The 12,671-nt window shown below is 41.3% G+C and overlaps 1 protein-coding gene across 3 annotated transcripts in view; it reads left to right on the top strand.

The window, feature by feature from the left end:
• The window catches only part of ME3 (malic enzyme 3), a 217,712-nt gene that overhangs the window by 92,987 nt on the left and 112,054 nt on the right, over nucleotides 1–12,671 (top strand). For all 3 annotated transcript variants that reach the window (XM_025358506.1, XM_025358507.1, XM_025358508.1), the window contains exons 3-4: nucleotides 5,750–5,883; nucleotides 8,865–9,014. In XM_025358506.1, coding sequence (XP_025214291.1) covers nucleotides 5,750–5,883; nucleotides 8,865–9,014 — 284 coding nt within the window. The remainder of the gene's footprint in view (nucleotides 1–5,749; nucleotides 5,884–8,864; nucleotides 9,015–12,671) is intronic.

Genomic DNA, 12,671 nt, shown 5'->3' with positions numbered 1-12,671 from the left:
CAGGAGCTCCAGTGCCAGGGCAGCCCTCACTCCAGCAGGGCCACCCTGAGTTCTACACAGAAAAAGTATCTGTTTTTCACCATGTTTTGCACCATCTCATCTTGGGATAAGGGTGGGGCAGCTTATGTCCCTTTCTGACAGTGTCTTTTATGAGAACAGTTCCTGCAACTTCTTCCAGCAAACATTGTCTCTCCAGGGCTTGACTGTGACCAGGTCAGAGACTCCATGACATCTTATTCCCCATCTCTCTCCCCAGCATTCAACTAGAAAATGCTGGTCTGTGAAAGACACTGCCAAGAGAATGAAAAGACAAGCCACAGACTAGGAAAAAAATTACATAATACATGTCCAGTAAAAGGCTTATATTCAAAACATGCAAAGAACTATTTAAAAAAATTTTTTTTGAAATAAATTTATATACCATACAATTCACCCATTTAAGGTTGTATAATTCAACAGTTTGGGATATATTATCTTAGTAGTTTTGTAAGCTGTAGTAAAATATATATAACATAAAATTAGCCATTTTGACAATTTTAATTGTACAATTAAGTGGCACTAAGTACTTTCACAATGTTGTAAAACCATCACCATTATCCATTTTTAAAACTTTTTCTCACTTCAAACAGAAACTCTAACCAATCATCAATAGCCATCACTTCCCTTACTTCAAGTCCATGGTAACTTCAAAGCTACTTTCTGTCTTTATGAATTTTCCTGTTCCAGACATTTCATATAAGTAGAATCACACAATATTTGCCCTTTTGTGTCTGGCTTATCTAACTTAGCATAGTGTTTTCAAGGTTCATCCATGAAGTAGCACAGAGCAGAACTTCATTCCTTTTTATAGCTGAATAAATTTTCATTGCATGTATATACATTTTGTTCATCCATTCATATGTTGATGAATACCTGGGTTATTTCCACTTTTTGGCTATGGTAAATAATGCTGCAATGAACATTGACATATAATTATTTGTTCAAGTCCATGCTTTCAATTCCTTTGGGTATACGCCTAGGAGCAGAATTGCTGGGTCATACGGTAATTCTACGTTTAGCTTTTTGAGCACCACTACAATTTCCATACAGGCTGCAATATTATACATTCTCACCAGCAATGTACCAGCCAGAGTTTTCATTTCTCCACATGTTCACCAACACTTGTTTCCTGGGGTGTGTGTGTGTGTGTGTGTGTGTGTACATGTATATTTTAATTTCAGCCATTCTAGTGGGTGTAAAGTGGTAAAGTGTATCATACTGTGGCTTTGATTTGCATTTCCCTACTGACTTTACCAAAGAAGATATACAGATAGAAAATAAATGTATGAAATACCTAGGAATACAGCTAACCAAGGAAAAGCAAGATCTCTACCAGGAGAACTAGAAAACCCTGCTGAAAGAAATCAGAGACAACACAAATAAATGGAAAATCAGTTCATGCTAATGGATTGGAAGAATCAGTATTGTAAAAATGGCCACACTGCCCAAAGCAATGTACAAGTTCAATGCTATTCCTATTAAGCTGCCAATGTCATTCTTCACAGAACTAGAAAAGCTATTCTAAAATTCATGTGGAAGAAAAAAGAGCCCAACTAGCCAAGCAATCCTAAGCTAAAACAGCAAATTTGGAAGCATCATACTGCCTGACTTCAAACGATGCTATAAAGCTGTAGTAACCAAAACAGCATGGTACAAAAACAGACTTGGAGACCAATGGAACAGAATAGAAAACTCAGAAATAAAGCCATACACGTATAACCATCTGATCATCAACAAGGCTGACAAAGACAAGTAATGGGGAAAGGGATCCCTATTCAATAAATGGTGCTGGTCTAACTGGCTAGCCATATGCAGAAGATTAAAACTGGAACTCTTCTTTTTACCATATATAAAAATTAACTTAGTACATCAAAGATTTAAATATAAGACATCAAACTATAAAAAAAATCCTAGAAGACAACATAAGAAATACTCTTTTCAATGTCAACCTTAGCAAAGAATGTTTGACTAAGTCCTCAAAAGCAACTGCAGCAAAAACATACAAGAAGACATACAAGTATCCAAAAAACATGAAAAAATGCTCAACATCACTGACTATCAGAGAAATGCGAATTAAAACCACAATGAGATACCATCTCACACCAGTCAGCATGGCTTAATATCAAAAAGTCAATAAACAACAGATACTGGAGAGGCTGATGAGAAAAGAGAATGCTTATACACTGTAAATGTAAATGTAGTGTAAATTAGTCCAGCCACTATGGAAAGCAGTCCAGAGATTTCTCAAACTTAAAACAGAGCTACCATTGGACCCAGCTATCCCATTACTGAGTATATGCCCAAAGGAAAATAAATCATTCTACCAAAAAGACACATGAACTTGTATGTTCATCTCTGTGCTATTCATGATAGCAAAAACATGGGATCAACTCAGGTGCCCATCAATGATAGAGTGGATGAAGAAAATGTGGTACATATATACCATGGAGTACTATGCAGCCTTAAAAAAGAGTGAAGTCATGTTTTTTTGCAGCAACATGAATGCAGTTGGAGGCCATAATCCTTAGTGAATTAATGCAGGAATAGAAAACCAAATACCACATGTTCTCATTTACAAGTGGGAGCTAAATATTGAGCACACATGGACTTAAACATGGGAAGAATAGCAGTGCAGACTACTAGATGGGGGAGAAAGGAGGATACTGGAGGTTGAAAACCTACATATCAGGTACTATACACACTACCTGGGTGATAGGATCTCTACCCTAAACCTCAGCATCATGCAATATTCCTGTGTAACAAACCTGTACATGTACCCCTGTATCTAAAATAAAGACTGAAATTTAAGAGAAAAAAAGAAAAGATACTCAGCATTATATGTCAATAGAGGATTGCTAATTAAAGCAATAATGACATATCACTGTACACCTATTAGAACAACTAAAATCCAAAAAACTGACAATACCAGTTGCTGGAGAGGATGTAGAGCAACAGAAACTCTCATTCACTTCTAGCAGGAATGCAAAATGGTACAGCCACTTTAGAAAAGTTTGGCAGTTTCTTACAAAGCTAAGCATAGTTTTATCATATGATCCAGCAGTTGCACTCCAACATATTTATCCAACTGATTTAAAAACGTATGTTCACATAAAAACCTGCACAGAAATATTTACAGCAACTTTATTTATAATCACCAAAAGCTGGAAGCAACCAAGCTTTCTTCAATAAGTGGAGAAACAAACTATGGTATAAATGTACAGTGGAATGTTATTCAATGATAATAAATGAGTTATCAAGTGATGAAAATACATGAATGAACTCTAGGTGCATATTTTTAAGTAAAAGAAGCCAGTCTGAAAAAGTTACATACTTTATGGTTCCAGTTGTATGACATTCTAGAAAAGATGAAACTGTAGAGTCGGTAAAGAAGGTCAGTGGTCACCAGAGGTTTGGGGGAGGAAAGAGAGATGAACAAGTAAAGCCCAAGGAATTTTTAGAGCAGTGAAACTATTTTGTATGATATTGTAGTGGTGGATGCATGACATGCATTTGTCAAAACCCATAGAACTTTACAGCATAAAGAATGAACCTTAATGTGTCCAGATTTTTAAAAAATTATTTAATAGGTTGGGGGATTCCAGAAAGGAATGCAGACTATGACAGGAGAATCTAATTGTATTACAGATGTATGTAACAGTCTCAGTGAAGAGAGTAGAGGGAAAAAGTTTTGACTAAAGTAACTTTGGAAATGAGTGGAGTCTGTTAGAATGAAGGCAAAAAGAACTGCACATAACCACTGTACTCTAATTTATAAAGTTGTTTCCCACAGTGGTCCAGGTTAACAATTTTGACACTGCTATATGGGTATACTGAAATTAAGCAATTAAGTACATAAATGGGAGATGGTCAAAGCCAAACTTTTTATTGTTGGAGTGGGAATTCACAGTTTAGCAAGGTGATGGGGTTAAAATGATCCATGTGGTAATGAATTCACATTGGAGACATTAGTATGAACTTATGTTCAGCTTAATACAGGTTCAAATGGTTAAATATAGAAAACTTTATAGATATGTGGTTATACTCCAGTTTTAATATACACATGTATATTTCCTTGCTCTGTTAACTGACAGGGACTAGAAATAAGCAAGGGACACAAGTAGTAAATAGTGCCCAAATCTTGCCTTCTAATAACCATGCTCTGAAAAAGGAATTGGGGATCCTTGGAGAAATGGGTTAGTCTAGGACCACAGCTGGCAAGGTACAAGATGAACCTGGAGCATCTTGTAATGCCAGAAAGTAAGGAATTTCAAAACAAAAACAAAAACAAAAAAAACAACCAACCCACTACCGTTACATTATGGGTAGTATGTCAAAGAAATGCAAGAGCCAACCGAAAACACTCCCAATGGCCAAGGCTAGGAGTAACTTTAGAGTGGAGAAACCTGACAAGCATGACTTTTGGCCACTCATCGAGGTTCATATCAACAGTGATAATCACATTTATTATATGTACCCATGGTCTGATGTGATGAAAATGGCACTCTACTTCTGTGATCTTCCTTCCAAAAACCCATGACCACAATCCAACCATGAGAAAAACATCAGACAAGTTCCAGTAGAGGAGTATGTGCAAAATACCTGACAAGGGCTTCTCCAAACTGTCAAGGTTGTCAAAAACAAGGGACATCTGGGAAACTGTCAAAGCCAAGAGGAGCCTAAGGAGACATGATGACTAAACTTAATATAGGATCCTGGATGGGGTCCTGGAATTTTATATATATATATATATATATATATATATATACACACACACACACACATATTTTTATATATATACACACACACATATATTTATATATATCTGTATATGTATTAGATAAAAACTTTAAAAAATCTGAATAAACTGAAGGCTTTAGTTAATAATAATGGATCATTACTGGTTCATTGAGTCTAATGAAAGTATAATACTAATGTCAAATGTTAATAATCAGGGACACTGGTTAAGGGGGTATATGGGAACTCTATACTATCTTCTCAGTTTTTCTGTAAATACTGTTTGTATTAGTCCATTTTTACACTGCTATAAAGATATTACCTGAGACTGGGTAATTTGCAAACAAAAGAGGCTTAATTGACTCCGAGTTCCACATGGCTGATGAGGCCTCATGAAACTTACAATCATGATAGAAAGTGAAGGGGAAGCAGGCACATCTTACATGGCGGCAGGAGAGAGAGAAAAGGGGGAAGCACCAGACACTTATTGAACAACCAGATCTCATTAGAACTCACTCACTACCACAAGAATAGCATGGGGAAAACAGCCCCCGTGATCCAATCACCTCCCATCAGGTCCCTCCCTCAACACATGGGGACTATGAATTTGGATTACAATTCAAGATAAGATTTGGGTGGGGACACACAGACAAACCATATCACTGTTCTAAAAAATAAAATAAAACATATGTATATAAAAACAAAACAACAACAACAACAACAAAAAAAACAAAACAGAAAAACCCTGATGATACAGTTTCCCCATTTTTTCCAATGAGGAAGCTGAAGTTCAGAAGTGTCAAAGTAACCGGCACAAGATGACCCTCCTACTTAAATAGCAGAGGTGGGATTTGAGTTGAGGGACCTTTCTACTGAGTCACACTGACTTTTACCTGTCTGTGGGTGGGACCCCTTTTGTTCCTTTGTTTCCTGTGTATGCACTTATGTGTGGGTGTTTTTTTCTTGTTCTTGCCAGGGGATGGCCTTTACCCTTGAAGAAAGACTGCAGCTTGGAATCCACGGCTTAATCCCACCCTGCTTTCTGAGTCAGGATGTCCAGCTCCTCCGAATCATGAGATATTATGAGCGGCAGCAGAGTGACCTGGACAAGTCAGTACCTAGCGTCTGTTCTCTCTGCCTGGTCCTTGGGCTGAGCTGTCTGTTTCCTATGCTTCACAGAGGGTTTTCTGGAAACTCTCCAGCTAAAAAAGGCTGAGACCCCAAAGAAATCCCAGACTCAGCCCTACCTTCTAAAGGATTCATAGTCTCCCTGAGAGACAAGGCTTGTTACGACTGAGACACAGCCGACATGTCCTGGGGGAACTGGAAAGGGAAACTGCATTCCAACCAGTGGAGTCTGGAAGGGCCTCTGGGAAGTGGTAGAAGCTGAGTCAGCATAAGAAGCACTGATAAGACTTCAGCAGACAGCAGTGGGGTTCAGGGAGAATGTTTCACTGAGAGGGACGAAGTGGAGCAAAGACGTAGAGACAGGCATGTTAAGGAAGTGGTACGTACCTTGGGTTCCTGGAATTAGGGGGACGTGGTGGGGGAGAGGGAAATGGACAGGGGACACCTTAGGATAGGCCTAGATGTCATTTGTTGGAGGCTATGGGCAACAGTTAATAACCCTGCCTCCTCTCTGAGTTCTCCTCCAATAGAGATCCAGACATAAAGAGCCAATGGGGAATCATGGGGTCAACTTTATCAGCTTTACTAAACAAGGGAGTCACTTTGCAGGTCGCATGGCTATAAATGGGCACAGCTGGAATTTGAACACAGAGACCTGGCTCCAGAGTCTATGCTTTTCATTTCTCTGGTATGCCACAGCTAAGACGCAGCAGAGACCAGTGGCTACAAGACTAGACTCTAGTACTAGACCGAGTTCAAATCCATATTCTACCTCTTAATAGCAAAAGTTACTTAGCCTCTATGGGTCTTTTCCCATTAGTACAATGAGTACCATAGGGAAAACTCATAGGGTTGTTACGAGGATTAAATGCCTTAGTATTTGTGTTGTGCTTAGAACAGTGCCTGGCACATAGTAGGTAGTATGTCAGCGTTTGTCAAGTAAATATGTCACCTTGTTATTGGCTCTAGCATAAACGTAGGAAGAAGATAAGGAATCCCCCTCTTAGAACAAACAAACTCTAGAACTCGGCCAGTTCAATCTATAGAACAAACTGGCCAAGACTTTGGGTCCTTGAGGGTGTGGCTGTCCCCCTAGGGGCAGAGCTCAGCAGCATGCCAGGGTCACCCTGCACTCATATTCCTCTGTTTCCCTTATACCATCCATTGCTTCTGAGTGGTGATGAGCACGGAAGCCTCTGCTCATACCTCCACCCCTACTCCCAAAGCTCTAAACTCAAAGGATGTTAGTCACATTAACTCCAAGGCCATACTGTAGTCAGGCCAAATATCCTCTCCCTCTTTTTTATCTAACTCTAATTGGGTCTAGCTAAGTCACTCTGAAGAGCAAGCCAGAAATGACACAGTGAATTCAACTAACAGGATGAGACACGCCCTAAATTTGAATAATCTGAACCTTCTCCTTTTGTTAAATGTATAAAGAAGAAATCAAGTCCAAAGTGAAATCCTCTTCCTACAGATATTAAGCTCTAAACGTTAAATTCAAAAATCCTTCCCTCCCCAGTTATTTCCAGCTAGATGGGCCTCACTAATAGATCTGGGGAAACATTCCAGGCTCGGGGACAAAAGAGTGTGCCCATTCCTGGGAGTTCTAGAGGCTCATCCCTGATGCTGCTTGACCACCTAGACCCGCTTATTTCCAGGAGTCCCTCATTTTACAGGGTGCTTGGGGACATGCTAAGAAAACTCATCTTCTTTCGAGTAAGGGCAGTGGTGTGCTGGTAAATCTTTAATAACTGGTTCTCTGTGTGGGGTGAGGAATGGGCTAGGAAATTATGGCATCCGCCAGATTCCATAGTGTAAATACTTGTATGATGGCTAGTTTCAGCTTACCAGTTTGACATAACTGAAGGTAGAACTGAGAAAAGATGTGCACAAATGGCTATTGGGTAACAGAATCCCACACTGGCAATGGGTTGAGATCCTGGCTCTTCCTGAGTATCAGTCCTCTCTTGCTAGAAACACCTTCCAGAGCACAGTTTTTAGTTTTCCACCAAAGGACCAATTCCTTTGGTAGAGAGGAGAAGGCTGAGACCCAAGAGGTCACACAAGACTTTCCCAAGTTCACACAGCTAATAAATGGCAGAGCTGGGATTCAAACCCAGGATCCTGATGTCATGCCCAGTGATCATTTCACCAGACCACAGATGTTTTCCCCCTGTTAGAGCATTTCTCCCATCCCTCCCGATGCCAGAGCATCAAGTACCTTGCTACTCTCCCCAAGATTATTATCCAGAAAGGTTGTGATATTAGCAGTCACACTTAATTGTGAATTTCAACCCCTAGGTTTTCTCTCACAGAGGTTTTTGCATTCTTAGGAGTCTGAATGGAAGGCTCTTTTCCTGGCTTAGTGATTTCAGGTTTCAGGGATCAGGTAAAAGAGAGATTCTTTTTACAAATCACAATTTGTGACAGGAACCAGCCCAGTGTGGTAGGAGAGGCCAGTTCATAGAGTGCTTACATGCCCAGGATTTTCCTTTACCCTACCCCACCCCCAGAATGTTACTATGCTATTGTTATTTCATTAATGTTCATAAGTATCTTGAACAATGGTTGAGAGCACAGATTCCAGAGTCAGACTGCTTAGATTCAAATTCCCACCCTGCCATGGACCTGGGGTGAGTCAGTTTCTCTCTACATTAGTCTCCTTGCCTCTAAAATAGCAAGAATTATAATCCCTACTTCACAAGCCATCGGAGGTTTTAAAGGAGTTGTTGTAAAATATTTAGAACCGTACCTTCACCATGTATAATAATAAGCACCACAAGCAGGTCATCTTCACATTTCGTAGCTGTTGAAGCTCATGCTCAGGGCAGATGGCTTGCCCATGAAGGTGCCCTTGTAGCTGGGCAGGAGCGGGAGCCCTGGGTCTTTGCACCACGCCACAGAGGCATCAGGGCCTGCTGCTACCCCATGTCAGCTTGCTTTTTCTCTCCCTTTCCAAGGTACATCATTCTCATGACACTCCAAGACCGGAACGAGAAGCTCTTCTACCGAGTGCTGACTTCAGATGTGGAGAAGTTCATGCCTATCGTGTACACACCCACCGTGGGGCTGGCCTGTCAGCACTATGGCCTCACCTTCCGCAGGCCCCGGTGAGCCCCCGTGGAGTGAGGGCTCCGGGAGGGGCTGCCTCATAGAGGGGAATAAATTCTTTCCACCGTTCATGCATGTATTGGGACCCTGGAGGCTAACTCCTGGTTGGGTCAGTGGTCCAACAAAAAGACATTTGATTTGAAGCATTTGCTCAGGAAAATGACCCCGTAAGCAGATAAATGAGCGGAAAGAGTAGCTAGCAAGGGGATATCGAATCTTCTTCACTTTCAAATAATAAATGCCCAGCATGCTCAGAGTTGACCTGAGAGAGTTCAGGTTGTATTTCTCTCATTATCAACCTATCACTTCTCTCGCCCTCTCTGGTCATCTCCAAAGTACCAACAGCTCTCCTGCCAATTCAGGCCAATGAATAATGGAGTGTTGGATACCAAAGACTGAATTTTTTTGCTGTCTCGAAAAACCAGCATATCTTCCTTCAGGCTTGACTCAGATTCTACTTTAAATGTCATTTTATTAGACAAAATTTTGGCACTCCGTTTTCTTTCAAAGCCAAAGAATTTTGAGCAGTTTTCTAAAGCAATCAGTTTTTTTTTCATAATGACTTCAGAATATATGTTTAAAAAAAAGAAAAAATGGTAGGGTCCTCAGGGGAAGTTGCCTTATAATCATAAATACATAGTTCTAGCACTAATGTTAAAAGAGCTACCTGGTTTATTATATGTAATGGAACATTGTTCTAGTCTACGTTCAAATATGTAACATACTGTGCACAGATGTGTAATTTACATTTATGTAGAATTTATAAGTCAGTGTTTGTAAATCACACATTATATGGGGAACATGTAATCATGAATTCAAAACGGCTTTAATTTAGAAAAACAATCTTCTAGTTTTGTAGCCAGCATTTGGGTTGAATATTGCAAGATGGTTACAGTGTGTTCCCAATGCCGGTCCTGTTTCTTTCTGGGTCCCACTGTTACCATTGGCAAAGGACAGCACATCAAACCTCATCCTGATGGTGGTGCGTCTGGCTGTTGCAGCAGACACGTCCTCATCACTCAGAACAGCTAAGCTTTTGCAAACCTATAGAGGCCCACTATGCCAGGGCCCCATAGCAGTTCTGGTCTTCAACATGCTTCTTTCAACAGGAAAGAGACTCCTGTTGTCTTATTCCCATTCCCGAAACCAATAGTGACAGAGACATTAGGAGCTGATGGTACATTTCTGAAGGATGCAGGACTGTATGTACTTCCCTGTTCCTATGCAGAAATGATCTTTTCTGTACAGATCAGCTCATGGCATTTCATCTGAGGCATTTAGCAGCTCCCTAGGGCTTAAAGAATCAAGACCAACACTTTGATAGATCTAAGCCTGTCACAGCCCAGCTCCAAAATTCAATGTTCTAGCTACTCTGATCTGTTCTCCATGCCCAAGTACACCGATGTTCTTCTCCATGCCTATGCACATATGGTCTTGTCTGCCTCAAACTCCTGCATCTCCCCTTTCCTTGGTCTCCACTCATCACAATTCAGGTTATCCTTCAAGGCCCACCCCAAGGGTCAACTTCTCCATGGAGCCCTCCCCTATACCCTCAAGCTGAACTGATCACCCCTTTTTTGGCCTCCTCAAAATCCATTACACATACTTCTTCTATCCCATAGTTTTCTTTTTTGTTTTTCATGTTTTTAGTTATTGTTTGTATATAACTCTCTTCTACTAGAATACGAACTTCTTGAAGGGACAAGAAACATGATGGATCAGTTGTGTATACTAGACCAATACTTGGCAAGTAATTGTCACTCAGTTGGGAAAGTAATGCTGTGTATTCACTGTGAAGAATTAGTTCTTTGCAGTCAGCCCCGAATTTTAATCTCCTTGACCCTGGGTGATTTTCTTATCTTCTCTCTGCCTTAATTTCCACATTTATGAAATCGAGGTAACAATACTACCTACTTCAATCATTATGAGGGTAAAATGAGAAGCGTGGATCAGGTACCTGGCAGAAAATTGGAACCAGATAAATGTCAGTGACTGTTTCTCTTCAGTAACTATTGTAGAAAGGAGAAAGGATTAACAGATGTAGAGTCATATTATACATTGCATGTTTAAATATTTACCAAGAAAGTAGAATCATTGAACATGTAACAAACTAACACTTTTAACTTCAGAAGGAAACCGAACCCAAGATTATGCAAACATACACAATTTTGCTTTTCCAGAACCAGCTTTTTCCTGAAGAGGACCTTTATCCCCCTAAGGCAAGATTAACCATCTCCCCTGACTAAGGTCTTATGGAAATTCAAGTCTATCCCACCCTGGCCCCTATTGCCAGGATGTGTGGAAGCCCTCACTCCATAAGCTCCTATGGAAACTAGATTGTAGTGGCTTCAGTTGGTTCCAGATAAACTAGTATCAGTGTCAGGACCTTGCATATGCAACAGGCTTGTGAAAGTAGAATTTGCCTCCAGAGGCCACTCCAGAATCCAGGGAAACCACCAGGACTGAATTTACATATCTTAACTCATTTAATTATTACAACCTCCCTAGGAGGTAGGCCCTATTTTTATCTCAATTGCAGATGGGAAAACTGAGGCACAGGAAAATAACTTACCCAAAGTCACATATAGTTTATAACCAGCAAAGCCAGGGCCCAACCCAATCTGAACCAAAGTGTAGACAGGCAACCACCACATTACACTGACTCTTATAGTTTAGGACTGTGCACAGCTGGTGGGCATTCTGGGTGGGATATCGTTGCAGCTCCAGGCATGTTTGACTGCCCAGGGGTCTCAGGTGGGGATTGCTAGATACCATTTCTAGAGCTCTCCTGGGAGGAATTGATCCAGCGAGGTCCCAGGGCCTGCAGCTGGGTGAGCTTGAGGCAGGCTTGGGCGGACTTAACCGTCTTCTTGAATTAGTCCCTCACACTCTTGGTTCAGACTTCCCGAATATGTTGTGCACAAACCCTTCTTCAGATGATTACCCAATTAAGTTATTTGACATGTGACATTCTGAGTTGTTGCTCTAGGTTTCCATCTGGCTGCTTTCCAGGTATGGATTCCACACCTGCCTTGTTCCTGAGAGAAATAAAAGTCTGGGCTCCGCCCAAGCCCTGAACTTCATCTGAGACCTGGCTTGGACTTACTTTGTGGATTAGCATCTGAAGGGAGGACAGTCCCGAGGCTGAGAGGGAGAGAGCCAGCGCCTTCTCAGTTTCTGAAATGATAAACACTCCTCCAGGTTCCCAAGAACAATGAAGTCCTCTGTAAAAGTGTCTGGCCCCCCACCAAAGCTAATTACATCCAGCCGATGCTAAAATGGAGCCATCAACCTGCCTGGGGCTCTGCATCACCTCACAACCAGGGAAAGAGTATCTCCGGGCACCTGAGCGTCCCTCGGCAGATAGGCACCACAGAAGGTTCTGGGCTCCGGTGGAGCCTCCTCTGCCTCATCCTGCCTCTCACCTGACACATTCTCTGCATGCGCCTCCATAGGCCTGGCTTAGGGGAATGCCCCTTGAAGGTCAGTCACTAGTGTGTGAGCTGGAAGAGGTGAAAGCCAGAGGTGAGGCTGGGTGGAGGCTGAGATAGAACACAACCCAGAGGAAGAGGGTGGGGAGGAAGCCAATATGGGGTCCAGTGTCAGTGAATACTCTCCCTTTCCCAGGCCACATCACTCTTGACCAGCCCTGTCTT

This window comes from Theropithecus gelada, chromosome 14, assembly GCF_003255815.1.
Source record: "Theropithecus gelada isolate Dixy chromosome 14, Tgel_1.0, whole genome shotgun sequence".
Classification (NCBI taxonomy): domain Eukaryota; kingdom Metazoa; phylum Chordata; class Mammalia; order Primates; family Cercopithecidae; genus Theropithecus; species Theropithecus gelada.
The sequence above is the reverse complement of the archived record's forward strand: the minus strand, read 5'-3'. Positions and strand labels throughout refer to the sequence as shown.